At 29.2% G+C, this 24,635-nt stretch overlaps 1 protein-coding gene across 1 annotated transcript; it reads left to right on the top strand.

Moving 5' to 3' along the window:
* Positions 1–339: 339 nt before the first annotated feature.
* On the top strand, positions 340–8,574 carry LOC136076042 (zinc finger MYM-type protein 1-like). Its single transcript, XM_065789506.1, has 4 exons — positions 340–418; positions 799–1,063; positions 6,005–6,879; positions 6,935–8,574. The coding sequence occupies exons 1-4, from the start codon at positions 340–342 to the stop codon at positions 8,572–8,574; spliced, it is 2,859 nt and encodes a 952-aa protein (XP_065645578.1).
* Positions 8,575–24,635: the final 16,061 nt, after the last annotated feature.

Genomic DNA, 24,635 nt, shown 5'->3' with positions numbered 1-24,635 from the left:
TTCTATTAACAGTGATTTCGCTTAGGCTGTGCGTCTGATGCTATCTCTATTTTAATTAATAAAAACGTTATTCATTAAAATATAAAATAAACATTGTTTAGTTCTTAAATGTTGTCTTAGTGCATCATCAGATTTTAAGTTAAGTTAGTTTTTTATAACAATAAATTGACTTCTCCTTTTATAAGTTGATTTGGGTTTGATATAGGTTTTATTCAAAATGTTGATGGTTAATTGGCGAATATTCTCATTTTTCAATCAAAATAAAATTATTTATAGCAAATAATCCTTTAACTTTGCCAGACGAGCACAATTTTTAATGAATGATGTTTATGATATATGATGTCTAATCATCGTGTTTATTTTTTTCTTGTGACTGTTTGGTTATCTGTAGCTAAAGAAGATAAAGAAAATTCATTCAGTAAATATCTATCCAACTATAAACGTAAGAATACTAAGTACCTCTCTCATTGACTGCCACTGTTTACACTTGATTAAATTTTATTCTTTTTTTAATTACCAATAAAGAAACATTAATTAGATTCTAAGTTTTGTTGTATGTGCATAATCAAAATTGCTCAAACCCTTTGAAGTCATAAACCCCGCTATTATCTATGTAGGTTAGTTTAAATTACTTTTAAAGGCAAAAAGTTTACTTTAAAAAAAAGAAATGTCTAATTTGTAATATTCTAGCATTTATTTTTTGTTATTGTTGTTATTTTATTTATTGTTGTTATTTATATTTAACTTTTAAAATTTTTAAACATGAATCAAAAGGTCTTGAATATTTTTATAATTTAGGTACTGATTCTTGGCGCGATACGAATTATGGTTCGTGGTACATTCAAGAACTTTGTAAAGTATTAAAAAAATATGCAGTCAGTGAGTCACTATTAAACATGTTAACTACTCTCAACGCTAGGCTATGTAATAAAGCGGACGAACTTTCAGATACAACGGTAAAGCAAATGTCATCGATACAAATCATGACTTTGACAAAGCTACTTCGTTTCAAACCACTTGGAACGTCTAGGGAAGAAGCTTTGAGTCTAACGATATTTAAATAGTATCAAGCTCTATTAGCAGTCGACATCAAATATGTTAATTTGTATTACTTTAAAATACTGCGAGGGCGATAATGATCTAAGTAATAAAGATAACGACAATAAATGATAATAACTATAGCTAATAAAATTAATTTTGGTAGTTATTTTTTGTTATTAAGTATTCGTTTCTTAGTTGTTGTATTTATTATATATTTTCCGACAAGGTACTTCTATTGACTAATAAAGTAGAGAACAGTGGGGCAAATGAAAAGCGGGACACCTTATCGTGTGTTTTTTTTTAAATTTTTATATAATTTTTTAAATATTTTTTAAAAATTTTTATATATATATTTTGCGTAATGAACATAACATTTTTTTAAATATAGATTATAACTTAATTCTCTTGAAGTTCTGTAATTTGATTTATTTTGGGAAAAAGAAGTAATCAAAATGAAATAGCAAAAGTAAAGCTATTTATCTAAACGCTCCTAAATGTTGTTGTTGTTTGTTTAAGTAAAATGAGATGAACAAGCAAAATGATGTACACCATGGCAAATATATTCACAGCCGTATAACTTACATTTTTGAAGAGGAAATTGGGAGGCCGATTATTAGTGGAGAAATGGCTGCGCAGAATAAAATATTTTTAAAAAGTAAGTCAGATTTTCAATTTTAACTTTAAAATTTAACTTTTTAACTTTAAAGGCCTTCAATGAAATAGTGACTTTTGTTTTTTGCTATATATTGAGTTGGGGAACAACTTTGTTTGATTTTTTTTAAAGAGAATTATTTAAAGGATTTGTTTGTTGTTGAGCAAAGTGTTTGTATTCATTAGACAGTGCCTATTCAGTTCTACAAAACTGTGTTTTTTTAGAAATGAAATACCTAAGTTGCAAAAATAAGCATATTCGACACCTACTGTTCTATACTACTATCGCTTTGCATTGCGGTCAAAAAGCAGCTAAAGCCACGAATGGCATATGCAACGTGTATGGAGAAGGTGCTATAGATAAGCACGCAGCTCAGAAGTGGTTTGCAAAGTTCAAAAACGGCGAATTTGACCTCAAAGACAACCCACAAAATGCTAGGACAACCAACAAAATTCAATTAGGAGCATCTCAATTCACTTTTGAAGGAAGATGTAGCCAAACAAGTCGTAAATTTTCCATAAACCTCGGGCCCTGGTTGTCTTACAAGCTTAACGAAGTCAACAAAGAAAATCATCTTTAAATTGCTGTTCAACACCTTTCGCGCCATCGAATAACACGCGGCCATAAACAGCGCTTTTTGTGCCGAGTCGTTACGGGAGATGAGAAATGGTGTCTGTACGTCAATATAAAACCAAGAATGAAGTGTGTGGCCCCAGGAGACAAGCCGTAACTGAGAGTTAAGCAAGATCTCCAACCAAAAAAAACCATGATTTGCGTTTGGTGGGACTGGGAAAGTATGATACACTGAAAAATGCTTGAAAGGAATGCAACGGTCAGCAAGGAGCTTTACATTGTCCAACTACGCCGCGTAAATGAGGCTATGTTACTGAAAAGACCTGACCAACAAGGCTAAGTCATCTTGCTCTACAACAACACCAGACCCCATGTTGCACAAGTTGTCTTAACCATACTCCAAGAGCTCGAATGGAAGGTTCTTCAACATCCTAACAGATTATCATCTTTTCCGCTCTTTGTCAAATCAAATGAGAGGTATTAAATTTGACGGTGAAGAGGACCTCAAAAACAGGCATCAACAAGTTGTTCGAGACGTGGAAGGAGGTTGTAAGCAGTAACGGCAAAAACATAATTGATTAATTTAATATCATAATTATTGTTTTTTATTTAAAGAAAGCTCATTGAAAAAAACCAAACGAACATATTCCCAAATATAATATATATTTTTAGAGATAAAATGGGTATCAAAGATTTGAAATCATTTGTGTATTATTTGTTGGAAAATTGTCACAGATATTATTCAAATTAATATACATCTATATCTATGTATATTGTATTTATCTATAATTTATATCTTTACTCGTGTACATTTTAACGCCACGAAAAAAATGTCAACGAATAGTTTAAAGAAATCAAATAATAGGTAAATTTTATTAAACTATATAAACAAATGCTATGCAACTGACATATTAGCATAATTGATTTCACCTTTTTCTTTGCTTCTTTTTAAATGTTTTTAAGTTAATATTGGAAACCAAGTATTTCGTTAGTTTTTGTTATTATAAAATACATTAACAAGAATTTTTTTTAAAAACAAGATTTCATGATTTTCACAAACAAATTTGCTTTTTGGTGCGTATTTATGTAGCAGATATGTTGATGACTTAATGACTGGAATCGATAAAAATGAAGTTTCATTCTCAATTAAATCCAAATTGCATATACACTACAAACAAAATCTGCAAGCTGTTTGGATAGAACAAATAGTCTACCGCGTCTGAAAAGAGATAGATAAAAATTATTTTCAAGATCAATGTCTCGAGCTTTCAAACATACTTTGCAGTTTTCGCATATAGACCTTCTTGAAAAATATTTCTGCAACATAGCCTGCTATAATTATTGCCATTACTGGACTGTTAACCCAGGTAACTTTCCATAACTTCGTTACATCGAATTTAAAACAGTTCATCAAGTATTGTTAACGAAGGATGAATATCTGGCAATAAGTTTTCTTCCCAGAAGTTTATATGCTCCTTAATTAAAGAACAATATCACATAATTTTTTTCAAGTTTAAAACTTCTTTTAGACTTACAAGAAATCTTCCCCCACTCATTTGCCTATACTGTGAGAAATGTCTCTTAATTGGATCACTTTGTAAACAAGCTGTCATCACATAATAAAATCCATCTTTCAGGAGCTCCTCAACAAGCAGTGCTTGCTCACGTAGAAGTATTTACAAATGCTGATGCAGTTTGACATGCGAGGTAAAATGCAGGTGAAAGAGGACATTGGTTGGTACAACCAGCCAGAGCTTTGTAAAATATCATTTTCATCTCTTCTAATACAGTTGCTAATAATATTAGGTGAAAGCCTTTGTTTAGAATTAGTTGTTGTCCACCAATTAGTAAATATAGTTAAAAAATTTGAAACATCTTTTCGGTTTGGAAAATAGCTTTATGAAGCTGCAATTGAAGTTTCATTTATAATTGCTAATGCAAGTGGCACACTTTGTTAAATATTTTCAGGATGTAATACCTCACATATAAGCTTTGGAGCTTTTCTAAGCTTACTATTCAGTCCATTATCATTATTGTAAATCTTGAATAAATCATCCAAACTTAGATATTGTGATGAACAATTACAATTGATATTTGCATTTTGGTATTTAAAGTTTAGAAACCAAATTTTTACATTTATTAAATTGTTTCTTAGGTTTTTGACTAAATGCACACTATAATAAAACAAATATGTCTTCTTTCTATGTTTCTGCGGGTGAATAATAAAATATTTTGATTCAGACATTTTAACTAATAATGAGAATGCGTTAACATTAGTGGAATGATTGTCTGTCACTATACCACATACAGTGAACCCAGCATCTATTAGATTTTCACGGCTGTCAGCTACTTTTGCGATAACCATTTTCCAAAGAAATAAAACAAAAAATTAAAAATAAATTTTTTTAGCCCTACTATCATGAGTGCGAATGCTTCCATTGCACAAGTTACTTTCTTTGTCAGCACTAACAAACTCTCCTCCTCTGACACTGTGATGCTTTTTGGAAATACATTTCATTTACCATCATAATACAATCAGGAGAAAATTTTCCTTTTTCACCTAAAATTTTTTAAGCCTTTATAGAATCGATACTTCCTTGTTTAACTCTATTTATTAAAGATATTGATAAAAAAGGGAACTTTTTAAGTAAAAGCTTTTTTGCCTGCAAAGATGTATATCATAAAAGTAATGCATATTGAATCATCTCTGCAGAGTTTTTCGGCCTGTCTTATGGATGATAAAGCTCTTTATATTTAATTTCATCTAAAATAGTGTCATGATTTTCTAATGTGTAGTTTCTCATATAAAAATGAAAGTTTTCTTGCATAATAATTTTATTAATTTTTGCATTATGTCCATTAACAAACCAACTTGGTTATGGAAGTGGTGTTCCTTTGTTTTGCAAACGTACATTTACGTCTAAATCAACTGTTATTAACTCTAATATAGTTAAAAAATATTTCTGTTCATTAAATACTAGCAGTGCCGTAATTAGGCAGGTGCAACAGGTGCACTTGCACAGGGCCCGTAGATGGAATTTTAAACTGACGAAAAATTATTTGTTCTATTAATAAATACTTCTATTAATTTTTTTTTTAATTTTTAAAAAATTTTTTTTCCTATTAAGTAGCACTGTATTGTATTTCAATACAGTGCTACTTAATTCTATACTGCAATTTAAAATTTATATATTCATTTCCAATTCCAAATTGTAATATTTTGGCGCGAATTCAATCAACGATATCTAGTAGGCAATAGAATAAAACGTATTGTGTGTGTAGTAATGTGGTGAATTTAAAAAATGTGTGAAGCAATTTTCATTTTTAATCAAAGCAACATAAAAAAACTTATTGTCATTATTAATGACACATTATTAATGACACATTATTACAATTTATAATTTCCAATTAGAATTTAAAATATACTCGTTTATAAAAACATCGTAAGTTTGTTTTATTAAAATATAGATTGGTTAAAAATAGCTATAAAAAAACTAATTATTAAACCACATCAAGCCAATTATTCTATTAATTACATTAAACTAAATCATCAGGTAAACTTTCTAAAATAATAAAAACTTAATAAAACACTTGAATCGTAAGATAGCGTTGGCAAGCACATATTTCAATTTACCGATAAATTTTTTTTTACAACTTTTTATTTTCGATATATTTGGTAATCTAGTAGCTCCAGAGATAAATCATAAATTTATATTTAATATTATTATTTTTATCTAGTCAAACAATGTCAAAACAATTATCGGGCGCTCAAAAAAGAAAAATTAACAAGCAAAAACAAGAAGAATGCAAATCAATGTCGCAGCAATTTACTAAATGGCTTAAAAAAAATCCACAAATTGAAGAAACTAATATATCTAGACCTAGTTCTGATTTACAAGATGAAGATGCTGTGCTACAATTGCAACCTATAAGTTTAATTGACCATAATGATATTATTACAAATGTCGAAAATAAAAATGTCGAAAGTACAAATGTCGAAAATACATGTACTACTAATGTTGAAATTGAAAATATTGTTATAAACTTGCCATCTATTACACCAAACGTCAATATTATTCCACAAGAAATAATGCTAAATTACAACGACCCAAATTCTTGGCCTGCTATTTCAAATAATGTAATATACTCCCTTGTCAAGCATGGTCCAGAACAAGGCAATAATGTAAACGTTAATACCATTATATCAGCAGACAATACAGGGCGTAAATTTACAAAGGATTGGTTTTATGTGAAACATATTAATGGAGAAATGGTTATAAGAAAATGGCTGTTATATTCCATTAATCAAAACGCAATATTTTGTTTCCCTTGTATTCTTTTTGGCCACAAATCTCATAATATTACAGACCCCCATAAAGGATTCCGTGATTGGCGACATCTTTATCCTGTTATTCCACAACATGAAAATTCATCTGATCACAGAAACAATTATGTAAAATGGAAAGTGATGGAAACAAATATAAGATCAGGGAACACACTCGATGATTATTTAATTAATTCAATTAATGAAGAAAAAATGGTATGGCGTGAAATATTAAAAATCGTTGTAGATGCTATTCTATTCTGCGCCAAAAATAATATTGCTCTTAGAGGTTCAAATGAAAAAATTGGAGAACCAAATTGTGGAATTTTTTTTAAATTTGATAGAATTTGCTAGCCATTATAATAGAACTTTAAAAGAACGTATTGAAAAACATAAAAAAGGTTCTGCTTCATATTTTTCACCCATTATTCAAAATAAAATAATAAAATTAGTTGGTGATAAAACTAGCAACGAAATCACATCTAGAATTAAAAAATCAAAATACTACACAATTTTATTTGACTGCACTCCTGATATATCAAAGAAAGAACAAATGAGTCAGATGATACGATACGTCCATGTTGATTCTAATGGTAAGGTAATGATCGAAGAAAGCTTCATCAACTTCATTCACTCACATGAAAAAACAGGAGAAGGTTTAACGACTGAAATTTTAAATAAACTAGAAGGTGATAAACTGGATATTAATGATGCCAGAGGACAAGGATATGACAACGGTGCTAATATGGCGGGAAAATACAAAGGAGTCAGAACGCGTATTTTGGAAATTAATAGTTTGGCAATATTTATACCGTGTGCAGCTCATAACTTAAATTTAGCTGGTGTCCATGCTGGCTCTACATCACCAGAAATGATAACTTTTTTTGGTACTGTGCAAAGATTATTCAATTTTTTCTCGTCATCAACAACACGATGGGAAATTTTAATGAAGTCTTTAAAATTGACACTTAAAAGTTTTTCGGACACAAGATGGTCATCAAAAGCTAATGCAATAACATCACTAAGTTTACATCTATCAGAAGTAAAGAAAGGATTGGAATCTATTTCAAATGATTTATCAAATCCAGAAGCTGTATCAAATGCAAAAAGTTTATTGTTACTAATTAATTATAGATTTATCTGTACCCTTTCTATGTGGAATAAAATTCTACAATGCATTGACAGAACAAATAAGGCATTACAACGAAAAGATATATCGATAGACCATGCAGCAAAATTATTTGATGCACTACGTTGTACATTACAAGGACTACGAGAAGCAGATTTCGAACAAAATTTTCAGGAAGCAAAGAATTTAGCTGAAACAATGAATTTACAGGCTGGATTTCCTGATAAACGCAAGAAAAAAGTTAAGAAAATGGCAAATTTTGAGGCAACAGATGAAGGAAGTAATATGACTCCAGAACATTTGTTCAAAATGCAAATTTACAAGATTTTTGATACTTTATTGTCTCAACTAGATTGGCGTTATGAGCAACTGCGAACTATCTGCAATGATTTTTTCTTTCTGTATGGTATGTCTTTGGAATCGACCAGCGTTTTGGATTTAAAAAAGTCGGCTGCAGATTTAGCAATTAAGTATAGCAAAGATTTAAATATGTACCAGTTCACCTGTGAGATACAAAGCTTTAAATTTGAAGCATCGACAATAATACCTAATATTAAAACTGCAACTCCACTAGATATTTTGCAAGCACTTCATGACTTTGGCTTAATTGAGTCTTATCCGAATATTAATATTGCTTTCCGGATATTTCTCACTCTTCCAGTTACTACTGCGTCGTGTGAGAGAAGTTTTAGTAAATTGAAATTGATTAAAAATTATTTAAGATCTACTATAGGACAAGAAAGATTATCTAATCTTTCAATAATATCTATTGAATATAACATTGTTAAAGATATTAATTATGACGACGTTATAAATGAATTTGCGCAAATGAAAGCGAGAAAAGTGCAATTTTAATAAAGAAATTTTTAAAAATAATAAATCAAAATATATTATTATTTACAATTTTTCCAAAAAAAAGTTAGGCTTAGGGGGCCGAATAATGAAATTTTGCACAGGGCACTAGAAAAGCTAGTTACGGCGCTGAATACTAGATTATAAAATACAAGGCCTTTTTCAAATCGTTTAAGTTGAATCACTGGTGGTGCTACTGCTTCATTCAAATTATGAACATTTGTAATTGTATCATTATCCTTAAATATATACTAATCTTTTTGGAGTGTTCTCTTTTTAGGTGGACTTTGAGAAGTTTTTAAAACTGGTTAAAATAGTTTTTGCAAAAATTCACCAGAATACTTAAAAGAAACAGATTTTAAAAGCCAATTTAGGGTGCATTTATCACCTTAAATTATATAAAATCTTCAAAATGAAGCTTTGTTGGAGTTCAATCTGAATGATTAACACATCGTATTCAAAAGTTTATTTAAGTTTTTGTCTGTTTGAAAATTGAAAAGATGATATTTGTTTGTGTTTGTTGCGTAAGCAACCCGATATACATTTTGGTGTAACACATTTGTTGACAACTTTTAATATAAATTCATTAAAAGTTAAAAAACTCACGGAGCAGTATGGTTTTAAACATAAAATTTTAGCGTATTTTATGTCTAAAACTTTCAAAACCAGCCTCTTGCTTTGCCCCTTAAAAATTCAAGACATACGGCTGTGAATATAGTAGACCATGGGTACACAAACATATCATTAAAACTATGTTTAATATCAACAACAAAAAAAAAGTATTAAAGTTAAAAAAACAAATTTTTTAACAATAATGACTGTGCTTCACACAAAAGATTATAAGGTTTTGACTTGTTATTATGACATAAACATAAACCAAAATTTAGTTAACAGATTGCGAAATATTCTGCAGTTAAATAGTACTACGAACACTTTGTTATATTTAGTTTTAGATCAGTTAAGCAAAAAATTTTAAGTTTTGTAACATCTATTTCATTTTTCGATTAAAAAGTAGCTATAACACTGTACTAGTATCATCAAGGACGTATTTATCTATTTATATTTATTATCATATTTATATTTGTTTATTATATTTATATTTATTTGTTATAATTATATTTATTTGTTATATTTATATTTGTTTGTTATAATTATATTTATTTGTTTTATTTATATTTATTTGTTATATTTATATATATTATTATCCATTTAAAGCTCCTTGGTTTTATTAACTTTCAATATCTCGGCAGTTGATTATAGTTGGCAAAAGCTCGGTGGGCAGTTGTTACTAGTACCTAAAAACTATGAAAATTTTGCTTGTTTCTTATAATATTATGTTTAAGTGTGTGTGCAAAATTTAATTTTTCAAATTTGACACTTGCAGAAAAATTATACACGTGCAAAAAAAATGTTTAAAGTTTGCAAAATTTACAACCCCCCTCTTTTTTTTTGAATGGGAGGGGAGCCGAAATTTTTTAAATACTTTTGATTTATTTGCAATTGATTTATTTTGTTTTTAAAAGATAATCAATACAATTGTTAAAATAGTTCAATAGAATCTGAAATACATGTTTTATTATACGGTTAAATATTTAATTTTTTTTTAAGATTTTGCCCCAGCACCTGGCCCATTAGGCTATAACGCGAAATATACCCAGAACACTGAACGCAGGATTTATTGCATCTAAAGTTCAAACCACTGCGCCACAGCAGCTCATAATTTTTTTCCGTTAATGTTAAGATGTAAGCATAAAACTATACATAATTTTTTTATAACTATAGGATACTCACAAAGACTAAATTGATATTGTCATTCTTACATACATACACGTTCACACATAAAAAAAGTTACACAAATTTGTAAAAACTATTTGAATATAAAAGTATTTTTTATGTCACACTGGTACCATTAATAAGTTGAATTAAAAAATGCCTAAATTTAAAACTAAAAATAAAAAAACCTAATCTCATCAAGGAATTTTTTTTTCAAATAATCATTTTTAGGTACTTTAAAAACGTGACCCTCGATAACTAAAAATGACCTATTTTAAAACCGGATGAAAATTTTGAATTCAATAAAATCAAAATTAAAATGCCCATTTATAAAATTGCGCCTACTTTAAAAAACAGCTATTTCTGATTTAATAACTTATAAATAACGAGAGATTTTAATTACAAACAAGATATTGCGTTATATTGAAGAAGACATCGAAAAGTAATAATTTGGTAAAAGTAACGGATTTTCAAAAACTGGTTGGCTTGCCCTTTTCATTATATTAATGCGTTACATTATATTAGGACTGTTTTGTGGTATAATTATTTAATATTTTATTATATCGACTATAAAAATAAATTGTTTTTTTTTTAATGTTAAATTTTTATTAATTTAAAATACTAATTTTATACTTATGTATTTAAAACATATATTAATTTATAAAACATAAATTAACTTATACTATTTATGCTATTAAAACCTTATAAAGTCGAATATTAAATAAAACAAATAACTTAACTACTCAAGAAAACTTTATTATGTTTATTGTATAAGTATAGTATAAACCAACCAAACATACAAAATAGAATTAAAAATTTATAACAATGAGCGAGATCTCGTCTCGTTCTCGTTTCTCGTGAGAAATGGGACTTCTCGTGAGAAACGAGAAATAGAAAATTCTCGCGAGAAGTAGAACGAGACTTAAATATTATATTATTTTCCAAATTAAAAATTATTATAATTTACAAAATGCTTAATAATTTGTTTTTTTAATTAATTAATATTTTGACTCCGTGATTTTAATAAATCTAATTAAAAATTTAATTTGTTTTTGACAAAAACAAATTCAACTTTTAATTAGATTTTTAATTAGATTTTTTGATTAGATATTTTCTTTAAATCTAAATAAAAAATTTTAATTAGATTTTAAAAAATTTTAATTAGATTTTAAAAAATTTTAATTAGATTATAAATATTTTTAATTAGATTTTAAATACAAAAACTTTTTGTATAAAATGGTGCACTTTCGACTTAATTTCATTAGTTTACCAGTGGAATTCAACTTGACACAAATTGTTCATATTGAAAAGAAATATTCTTGCCTCATTTCAACAATCAAAAATGTCACCAAGAAAAAACAAGTGACGGTGCTGAATGCAAGGCGTGCAAAAAGTCTTTGAAAACAAAAGATGGAAACACAAGCGGACTTCATCGTCACCTCAAAATAAAACACAGCCATGATTATGTTGAGTATTCAGAAAAAACTGACGACTCTCTTCTTCCTCCTCCTAAGAAGATACAACGAATCAAGGTCGAAATGCTTGAAACAAATTCCAAATATGACAAAGACAATTCCATTCAAAAACAGTTTGACTCTGCAATGCTGAATTACTTTTGCACTGATATGGCATCCTTTTCAGCAGTCGAAGGAAAAGGTTTCAAGAAATTGTTTGACATTGCAAACCCTAAACTGAGCCTTCATCACAGAACAACATATTCAAGAAAGCTTTCAATTTGGTCAAGAGAAGTTCAAGCTGGAATGAAAAATAACGGAGATTACTCCAAATCTAAAAAGTGCTGCATTTACTTCTGACCTTTGGACTTCTAGAGCTCAGGACAGCTACATCTCTTAGACTTTTCATGCTATTGACAAAAATTGGAGACTACATCACTGGATACCCCATGTCAAACAGTTCCCAGGCAGGTACACACAGGTATCTTAATTGAAGGAAAGCTGGATTCTTTCTTTATATAACTAAATTTGCCTGCCGGTTTGCCAATGTACTTCGTGAACGACCAGGCAAGAAACATGAAACTTGCAGTCAAGTTGTCAAAGCGCCTTGACCAATACTTGTGCAACAATCATATTTTGCAACGTTCAGTTCGAGACTCATTTGGAATGACTGCTGGAATGGATGATGCGTTGCAAACATGCAATGATTTGGCTTCTTTAACTCACCAGCCAAGAGTTGCAGCTGAGTTGCTTGAATCAGAATCAGACGCTCAAGGAATCAATTTTAGACAGTTACGCCAATCTGTTGACACAAGATGGAATAGTGAACTGGATTGCATGGCTTCTGTCCTACATCTAAAGAGTGCAGTTATCAGCTTATGTGCAAATGAAGATATTTTTCTTCAAAGACCATCAGCGCATCACAGTGGAAATCAATCGAGGGAGCAGTAGAGATTTTAGCACTACTTAAAGAAGCTACAGAAACGTGGTCGGCTGAGTCAATTCCAACAATTAAGACTGTCGCCGATTCTCTTTATTTAATCCATGACAAAATTGATCAATTTAATAAGACGGATGGAAAAAATGGCTACAGTGTCTTGCATGCAAAAAAAATGAAAAGCTGCATTGAGAAAAAATTTTCTCTATGTCACACTGGAAACTTATTGAGTGCTGCAGCAAATTACTTAAATCCTGCTTTAAAGGGACTTCACTTGAAGCTCTTTAAAAAATTTCAAACAACAAAAGAATGGTTTACCTCACAGGTTAAGGATAATGTTGAATGCCAACCTGTTGCCAGAGTCCTTCCAGCAGATTTGTCCCCTAATTCAAAACTGAAGCGCAATTTAAACGTCAGACTTGAAACACAAGAGCCAACATCTGAACTGAAACCTATTTTGAGCGAAATTTGCCAGTATAAATATCTACCTGATGCCAAAAAAGATTTTCCGATTCTTAATTGGTATAAATTGCATTCAAATACATTGCCAAAACTCTCTTCATTAGCTAGACAAATTTTAGCTATTCCAGCAAGTACAACTAAATCAGTGAGAGTTTTTAGCTCAGGTGGAAATATCGTCCAATCATCCAAACACAACTTACACCCAGAAAAAGTAGAAAAAATCATCTTATTCAGAGAAAACATTGTCTTGTTGGAAAAGTATGGCAAAAAAATTCTGAATTAATATTTGAAAAAGTTGTTTACATTTGACAAATTTCATTTGTGTCTATTTGTCAAAACCATGTTTACATTTTTTTTTTTTTTTTACTTGGATTTTAATAAATTTGTTTTCAAAAATTGTTAAATTTCTCGACTCGTCTTGTTCTCGGTCTCACAAGAAGTACTAACTTCTCGTCTCGGTCTCGTCTCGGTTTGAAAAAACCTAGTCTCGCTCATGGTTAAAAACTTAAAATAATTTTAAATAAAATAAAAAAATACCCTAAAATATACATTTCAATCGACTGGAATACATTGTAAAAAATTGTGCATAATCAAATAAAATTAAAATTCTTTCAAAATTCAATTTAGAAGATATTTTCACAATCGTGGACGATTACGATCACTTGCTGCCTATTTAATATTGAATCAAAAAAATCTAATTCCTGTTAAATGCCTTCCTTTGAATTAAGCCGAAAAGGTTTTCTCAAAGACTTCATTATTATTATTGGCATTTGTTTTGTTACTTTATTTGATGCCTCGTGCTTTTTCGTAGCTATTTCAAAAAAAAAGAAAAGATACCATGTCCAAATACTGACATATCTTTTGCGTGTTGTTTTAATATATATATATATATATATATATATATATATATGAATATATATATATATATATATATATATATATATATATATATATATATATATATATATATATATACTATATATATATATATATATATATATATATATATATATATATACATATATATATATATTTACATATATATATGTATATATATGTATGTATATATATATATGTATATATATATATATATATATATATATATGTATATATATATATGTATATATATATATATATATATACATATATATATATATATATATATATATATATATATGTATATATATATATATATATATATATATATATATATATATATATATATATATATATATATATATATATATATATATATATATATATATGTATATATAATTAAAAGAATGTCTGTAGCAAATCATCCTATCAAGAAATTGGAAATAAACCAGCAGTACATTAATGATAATTTATCAGCAAACCTTCCATTATCTTGTGGAATACCAGTTTTAAAGGGTCAGGTTATGTTCACTTATAATTCGAATGGGTCCAATTTAATTAAAACATTTAAAGCACTGAAGAAAAATATCAACATTGTTTACAAACATAGAGTTAGAAAAGTAAATAACAACTTTAAGAAATTCAAAAGCATAACTGTTATTAGATCGTATGCATCTCTTAGATTAAGGTTGCATAAAGTCATCGGTCATAGAGTTTTTACGAACAAAAAAAATGCTGAACGTATAAACAGTCTAAAAAGTCTGTCACAAAAACAAAAACATATGCAAGTTCTATACCAAAATCTGAAACAAAAAGAGGTGCGGATACTCAAGCTTAAAAAAAAATGGATGATCCAGAATACAGAGAAAAATCATTAAAATGTTAAGAAAAAAATGCAAGTATTTAGAGTTTAAAATCCAAGTATTTTACCATTTTTAATAAGAAATCAATTCTGAGCTTCAAAATGTTAAACAATTACATCAACAACTTCAAGAAAAAAAAAATCCTATAACTGCATTACAATTAAATGTTTCTTGGAGAAATTCTTGGAGAAAATTTATGTGAAATAAAATTCTCCCCAAATTTCAAAAATAGATCATCAATCATACACATTCAAATTAAGGATGTTTGCTTATCATACAGTTCTTAGTCAAGTGTCAACAAAAAACATACCAATCATCTTGGAAAACTTTTCTCAAAGATTTGGTTTTAATTTTTAATCTGTGCCTTATTGCAGTACAGTTGAAATAATGGTAAGGGATTTAGGAAAAACAACTGACTATCAAATATCAGATAAATTATTATCTATTAAAAATGTTATACTTGGCTTTGATTCCACCACACAAGAGGACATCCATATTGATTCCGTACATTTTACTTCACAATATAAGTGTTTAGTTTAGGCTGTTGACCAGTTAGCAGGTGGTACTGCTATTGACTACCATCAACATATAATTAATGCGGTGGACAATCTTGCTCTTGTTTCATCAGAGTTTAACAGTGCAAACAATCAAGAAACTCGTAAAGCAAAGATAAGCAATATTGTTAATACAATGACTGATAGAATAAATGTAAATTATGAAACTGTTAAATTTTTTTAATCAATCGTGGGATTAACCATTAAATGAGCTTAATTTTTATCTATATCTTTAAGAAACCATTTTCACTGAGTGTTTTTTAACATTAAAAATTAAAAGTGTTTCCAGAAAACTTTTTGGAAATAATTGCCTAGCAGGTAAAATAGTTTTGCAAATGAGCAAAATAATTTTACCTGCAAGGTTTATAAACGAAAAAGGTGATCCCAATAACTTTTCTGTATTCTTAGAGCCTGAAGATTTTTCACGTTATTTGATTTCAAGATACCGTGGAAATCGTCTGCTTATCTTACTTCACTTAGCTGGAGTTTATTTTGAATATCATAAAACTTTTAAAAAGTTTTTAGCCACTGGTACAGTTAATTGTGGTGGCTTACAAACAAGTCTACCTGGAGGTTTCTCAACTGACATTGCGTTATCAGAACTTTAAGTTCTTAGAATTTTAGGTAAACTTTTCACTGGTCCTTGGATGAAGAAATTTTATATCTCAGTAGAAAATCAAGTTCAACATCTGTTGAATTACTATAGTTTAAGCTGTTAATAATGTTTTAAAAATATATACTATGGTCCCATTAGATTTGTTAACTTGTGAAAATGACTTTTTTTGGAGTAGAATTACACAATAGCATGCTTCTTTATTTAAGAAAAAACTATTAATTGAATGTTCTGTACACAAATGTCTGCTTGTATAACTTGTTGCGTTGATGTTCTCCACAGACAATATAAACATTATTTCAAAATGGAAATAACAAAGATCTTTTGTTTGAAACAAGATCTGCAAGAGTGAACAACATTGATGCGGAGGATGTTAAAGGCATGTTTAGTGCTGCTATAAAACATTCCCTAATGCTACTTTGTGCTATTTTTTATCTCGAATACGAGAACAAAAAAACAATGTTCTTGCTTTTATTGACTCATGCAATAAAACTGAACAGGAACAATTTATAAATTTTGCAATTTCATATGGAAGAAAAAAAAGGACTGCAAAATTGTAGTCAATACTTAGAATTGCGAAAAGAAATAATAAAAAGAGTTAATCAAAACATATCTAACAAGATATGTTATTGTTAAAATCTTGAGCTTGATCCAATGACAAAACAAGATATTCTAGATATTTTAGAAGGTAAAGTAGTTTGTCGAAAGATTATTCAAACTTGGAGTGATGCTGATACTCGTCAGGCAACTATTTACTATGGAAAAATTGAAAAAATGAACAGAAAAAGTAGCCATTTGTATGTCATTGCTTACTGGACTAGTAAAGCTGATTATAATCTATCAAAAAATTTAGACATTTCGAAATTTGCTTTTGTTGTAGATCTCCTTAGTAAATATTTGGTATTTTCTAACTAATTGACTGCTAAGTGAAATAATTTTTAAAGTCACATTTTTTTTCAGCGTTTAACGATTGAATTATAAAAGAAATAGAAATACAATCTTTATTACATTATTTTAGATATAAACATTATTTTAGATTTGAGCCTTGATGTTTTAGCATCTTTAGATAACTAAAAAAGGTTTTTGTTTTTTACATTTTCGTTACTATTTAAATAGACAAGTTTAAAAAATTTAAATTTTGTTATTATTTTTTACAAAATTATTCTTATTTTCTTCCATATATATATATATACATATATATATATATATATATATATATATATATATATATATATATATATATATATATATATATATATAATATATATATATATATATATATATATATATATATATATATATATATATACATATATATATACATATATATATATATATATATATATATATATATATATATATATATATATATATATATATATATGTATATATATATATACATATATTATTATATATATATATATATATATATATGTATATATATATATATATATATATATATATATATATATATGTATGTATATATATGTATATATATATATATATATATATATATATACATATATATATATATATATATATATATATATATATATATATATATATATATGTATATATATATATATATATATGTATATATATATATATATATATGTATATATATATGTATATATATATTAATATATATATATATATATATATATATATATATATATATATATATATATATATATATATAATTGCTCTGTTCTTTTAAGAACATTCAGCACTCTATTGTGTAGAATACTTTTTAAATTTGTTTAAATATATATATATATATATATATATATATATATATATCACTGTTAGAAAATTTCAGGGTGTATCATTGATGAAAACACCCGAAAAAATCCTTTTGAGGGGTGATAGTACATACCAATGTGATATCATTCCAAGTATTTTAAAAATCCAGGATTGGTGTCCGTGAGAGAAATTTGCGTTACAATGTTTTCCTACAATAGTCATAATTAAAACCCATATTCCTAATTGAAAAATTTTATAGAACATTGTTTTTTTCTGTATTTCATTCAAAAATTATATATTTTGCAAAAATAGCAAAGCAACACATGAATAAAAGAGGCTTCTAAAGACTAGTTTCAGAAAATAAATTAAAATAAGCTTCTATTATACTCTACCAAACTTTTTCTTCTTTCTGTTTGGAATGCCATTACACTAACTAAACATGCTTACTTTTAAAGTCAACAACACAGTTAAGCAAATGCTTTCCATATTCTGGGTGAGTTGTCTGCCTCTTGAACCGTTGCCAGAGAGGCTTAAAATTTGAATGAAGTGCTTCTGTGGCTTGTTTACTATAATGGCCAAGACTTTTATGATTCTGAGAGATAAACTGAGACACATGGAAGAATACAGCATGAACCTTTGGTGTGATGGTAGCAGGAAGATCATAGTATAAACTTCTGAAGTTTTCAATGTGTTCTTGGTAATTTTTATCAAGCTGCATTCCAAAACAAGCCACGACCACCTTTTCAAACTTTCTGAATGTATCAATGCATGGAAATACTTCAAATGCAGCTGTAGCTTTAGCCTTTTCCTGAAGAATGTCTACATTTTTCAGCAGCTTTTGGCAGTGGTTTCCTTGAAAATGTCCACCATGTAAGGGCTGCAGAGAGATGTTTAATGCCTCAGGTCAAGTCTTACATTCTGGCCAAATGTTGGCCAAGTTTTTGTAGAGACGGTTGACAACACCAAGAAGCAAGTGAAATTCAATGGGTGGGATTGCATCCAGAATGACGGACTAATCTGGGAAGTTCAACAAAGGTGAGTGGATGACATTTCCAAATTGTTTAGCTTTTTTCACATCATTTCCATAAGCAATGAATTCTTGGTGTGCTTTTTTAATGCCTCCAAATGTTCTCAAAGAACCACATAGCCCAAGTTTTGAAGAATCAGCATCACACCAACAACATGGATGTTTACTGGCATGGGATTGAATTCCACTGATGATATTTGCAACTTTCATGTCACAAGACAAAACAAAGTGAATGAAGTTTGACTGTGTCAGTTTCAAAAGGTTTTGTATATTTTCATATGTTTCTAACATTCCTTCAGAGATGGCAATTAAAAGCTGTTTTTTTACTCCAGAGTCTTTGAAGGAAGAGCTGCAAAGCTCTGGTGATTTTAAGACTAGACTTGTTGGTTCTGGACTTGACTCTAGAACACCCAGACTCATCTTAAGAAAGTCTCCACCCCTATCAATTCCAATCTTAACAAGAGGCTGATCAGAAACATTTCGTGTAGATAACACAAACTGCAGTAGGCTGGCAACATCCTTGCAATGTAAAACTTCTCTGATTGTATCACAATTGGAAAATTTCGCTTTTGAAACAGTGAAGTAGTCATTGAGCAACTTTCCTTGTTCTGAAAATATTTTAGCAAAGTAAGGCTCAACAACTCTTTGAGAACTGATGAAGTTTAGTGTTGAAGCAGGTTGTTTCATGCAACTGTTGGATAATCCTGTATTAAGCTGAACTTTCACCAAGCTTTCAGCAGGAAGTGGCTCCTTGAAAAGTTGAGTTGGTGCTGCTTTTCCAAAACAAAATTAAATATTTTTTAAAAATTGAATGGTGGATTTATGAATATTGGTTTTCATAGGCATAATCAAGGAAATAATAATTTCTAAATTAATCAAATGGATATACTAAGTTTGAGTGGTAATTTAGGACCTCCACTTGCTTGGCTAAGTCGCACAGTACCATTGGGTGATGAATCATGTGTTTTCAACGCAGAAGAAGCCACAACCTCTGCACCTTCGGTGTCTTCTTTTGCTAGCCTTAGTAGGTTGACCCGTCTTGTTGCATGGGTACAATGATGTGGTAATTCTGGTCCGACTATTGTCAGGCAATGTGAACATCTCTCATAAACTATGGGAGGGCTTCTCTCTAGGGCAACATTGCTGGTCATTGGAAATGGTGTTTTTCCATTGTTTTTTGCAATTTTGAAAATGATGCAGTTGCAGTCAGGTGAATTTTGTGTGGGTTGTTTCACAAGGATGGAAGAAAAGTCATACAGGTTAGGAAAAGGCTTTGTAGCCTTCCTTTGTAGCCATCAATTTTCTGAAGATGGAAACGGCAGTTTGTGCACATCCCATGTGGAAGTCTATCATCATTTAAGTCCAAAGGTTCTGGTGAATTTTTTGTCAGTCTGCTTATTAGAAAGGGTGTCAGTGATCGGTCACTTTTTGACATGCAAAGAATGCAAACATAGTTTCGGCACTCAGTGTGAGATTTTGCTTTGTTTGGCATTTCAAAACTTAAATTTCTTCACTTAAATTTTTTTCAGAGTAACTAAAAACACAAAAAATTCAAGTTTAACCGTAACAGAAAATAATAACAATTTTGACAAATTTTAAGCTGTAGGACTGTGGCAAATAACAAAAAAACACTCACTTTTTATCAACTGCAATTTTAATGCTTATCTGTTTCAAAATAAACCTTAAGAAATGCAGTATTTGGTTGTTTAATTCATTTTTTTTCAAGCAATGATGATTTCATTTTTTTCTGTTTTAAGCAAATACTTTAAAGCAAATTTTCTCAAGGACGCCAATCCTGGATTTTAAAAATACTTGGAATGATATCACATTGGTATGTACTATCACCCCTCAAAAGGATTTTTTCGGGTGTTTTCATCAATGATACGCCCTAAAATTTTCTAACAGTGATATATATATATATATATATATATATATATATATATATATATATATATATATATATATATATATATATATATATATATAAATAAATATATATATATATATATATATATATATATATATATTAGTGATGTGCGAAATTCGAAACCTCGATTGCGAATTCGAAACTGACTTTTAGTTTTGTTTCGAATCGAACTTTCTTTTTTAGTTTCGTTCAATTCGAATTTTCGAAGTATAGTATCTTTGTTTCGAAGCAAACCCAAAGTTAATCGAATTTTATCGTTTAAAAGTGAAAGAAAAAAGTTATACAGTTCCACAATGGCGGATAGTAATGATGGTAATTGTCTCAAAGTATTATCTGGGAAATTTTTAGTTGACAAAAAATGAATGGCAATAGAATTATAGGCATTTGCAAAACAGGAACATGCAAGTTACCAGTTCAGTGTCCAACTGGAGCAACAACAGGCCTTTATGCTCACTTACGTGCTGCTCATCCGAAAGCGCATAAAGAGTGTGTAGCGAGAAATGAAGAGAATCGTAAAAGAAAACTTGCAGAACAAGAACTGAAAAATGAAAATAAGAAGCAAAGTAAAGTTGATGACCTTTTTAATAAGAAAGCACATTGGTCGTCAAGTCAACCAAATGCCATCGCTATAACGAATTCGGTTGGTCGCATGCTTGCTCTAGACATGTTGCCATACGACTTTGCAGAAGGCAGAGGATTCAAAGGACTGATGAAATTAATGGAACCACAATATCTGGTGCCAAGCTGAACTACGTTTTCAAGATCAGTTGTACCTGAGTTATATTGTAGTGTAAAACAGAAAACCGTTGTACCTAAGTTTATATTGTAGTGTAAAACAGAAAACCGCAATGAAATATATCGAGACTTTGAAGAAATTCCTTCATATTCATTCACGACTGACCTGTGGACTTCGAGGGCGCAAGATCCATTTATTTATTTCTGTCTGTCATATGTAAGCCCTGAATTTGAGCTAAAGACATTTGCATTAGAAAACAAGCCGTTTCCAGGAGAACTTACCGGCGAAAGCATTCTTGAATCTTTAGACAAGACTATTGATAATTGGGAGCTTCCTCAGACTGTTCCAATTTATGCGTTGCGTGATAATGGCAGTAATATGAAAAGCGCCATGAATCTCTCACAATCATTTCATGATCTTTCTTGTTTTGATCACACTTTTCAATTAACCATCAATGATGCCGTGAGTGAAATTGATGGAATGCACACTGTCCTTTCCAAAAGCCGTTGTATTGTGTCACATTATCACCATAGCTGCCAGGCTACACAGAATTTGCACAGAGAGCAGAAGCGATTAGGAAAGGCAGAACGAGAACTGATAATCAATGTTGCTACTTGGTCGAACTCGGGTTACTTTATGCTAAAGAGATTATGCGAAGAAAAAGATGCTATATCTGCAGAGCTAACAATAAGTGAAAAAATTGATAATTTGACTAATGCAGACTGGAAGCTTGCTGAAGGCTATCACACAACTTTGCTCCATTTGAACAAGCAAGTAGGTAATTATGTGGCAAGAACTACCCAACGTTGTCTATGAAAATTCCGGCTTTGCATGGCTTAAATCAGCAATTGCAGCGATTCATCAATGATCCTTCACATAAGGGTTGTGGTGTACTTATTGCTCGAAAATTAAAGTTAAAACTAGACCGACGATTTCCGCAACTCATATCAGCTTTGCCTGATGCAGCATATACATTTCTTGATCCACGCTACAAATCCATCTTCTTCTCTGAACAACAGCAAGCTACTGTTGTAGACAGTCTTCATCAGTACTCTAAGGAATTCCGATCTCGTGGCGGTACTGGTATTGGTGGGGGTGGACATTGTGCCTTGAGCGATCATGACACGAACTTAATTCAAGGTACAATTCCAAAACTATTACGATTTATGTTACGTGATTAACAGAGATTAAGACTTGATTGTAATGGCCTGCAGTTCAGATTTAACTTTCAGATTTACTGCATTGTGGTTTAATTTAATTACAGATGAATAATAAAACAATAATGAATAGGTTTTCATTTCTGTTTGCTATTTTAATTTTATATCTATTTATATTATATAATACTTTGTAGGAACATCTGCTAGTGCTGGTGCTCCCGCTCCTGCTTTTGGAAGTGCTGGTCCTGGTTCAGGTCCTGGTCGGACATCAGCTGCAGCCTCCAAGCCAAGTAGTTTATGGGATGACTTCGACAGCATGCTTACAAAAGCAACTGAGAATAGGATGCTGCCAGTTGATGATGCAGCTTCTGTGCAAGAGGAGGTCAGAATGTATATTATTGAACCTCCTATTGGAAGGAACGCCAATATACTTGATTGGTGGAAAGTTAATCATCACCGACTGCCGAAACTCTTAAGAATAGCGAGGGCACTATTGGCTATTATATATATATATATAAATAATACATATATATATATATATATATATATATATATATACATATATATATATATATATATATATAATATATATATATATATATATATATATATATATATATATATATATATATATATTATATATATATATATATATATATGTATGTATATATATATATATATATATATATATGTATGTATATATATATATATATATATATATATATATATATATATATATATATATATATATATATATATATATATATATATATATATATATATATATATATATATATATATACAGAGAGAGAAAGAGAGAGAGAGAGAGAGAGAGAGAGAGAGAGAGAGAGACAAATATAACTTTATAATATTAAATTGGTCAAAATCTAATAAAATTACATTATGATAAATGTATATACATAGTTTTCATTTAATACTAAGTTTAAACAATAAAAATTTGTACAGGTTGCATACAACTTATAAGAAAATTAAATTTTAAACGGTAAGTTTAAGGGATTAACTTAAATGATAAAATTAGAATAGAATAGAATAGAAAAGATTAGAATAGAATAGAATAAAAAAGGCTGTAGTTTAAATGCCCCTTATGCATCTTTTGAATAATGATAAAATTAATGTTTATTGTCGATGAAATCATCAAAATGACCAAAATATCTTGTGCAAGCACTCTTCTACTTATGTTTTTGTATATACAGTGAGTGGAAAAGGATGTAATTTGTTGACCACAAATTGGAGAGCTAAAGAGCTGGAAAACATGCTAGGATCAAAAGTATCAAGTGATTAGTCGATGAAAGATATTCTATTTGTACAAAAAGCATTCATGAAATAAAACTTCACACTTCCAAACAGCGCAGCTGTTGAAACATTCAGTTTTAATACCATTATATTTTCCCTTTACTTAACCTCATTCATTAATTTCCCGTTATTCAATAATATTGATACCACAGATTTATAAAATAAATTATCATTTAATTAATTACATTATAGTTTCTAAAGAACTATTCAAGTTTGTTTATAGATGCATAGTTTATCAGCCATTTATAAATGTATGAATCAAGTATTCATTAAATTATATCAGAATTGTTTCCATTATGTTCCATTGAGTACGAATAGTTAATAGTTTAAAATAGAAGAGAATAGATGAGACTTTGTACATACTTAAGGTGTGTTGAGTCTTAATTAGGTAGAACTGAGACTATGACAGACAATTATAAAATGTAGTGTACAGAAACCCAAATTTTTATCAATGCTGTTTTTAAAAAGGTTTAAGTTATCTTTTTCTATTATTCAATCAGGAAAAGAATTCCAATCGTTTGTAATTCCGTTTGTGAAGAAATGGTGACGAATTTTTCAATTGGTAAATTGTCTGCGTGTTCTACAATTATTACTTTTACTTTATCGTTCCAGCTCAAAATTTAAAGAA

Source organism: Hydra vulgaris, chromosome 02 (assembly GCF_038396675.1).
Source record: "Hydra vulgaris chromosome 02, alternate assembly HydraT2T_AEP".
In the NCBI taxonomy this organism is placed as follows: domain Eukaryota; kingdom Metazoa; phylum Cnidaria; class Hydrozoa; order Anthoathecata; family Hydridae; genus Hydra; species Hydra vulgaris.
Note: the sequence above shows the minus strand (reverse complement) of the source record. Positions and strands in the feature narration are given on the sequence as shown.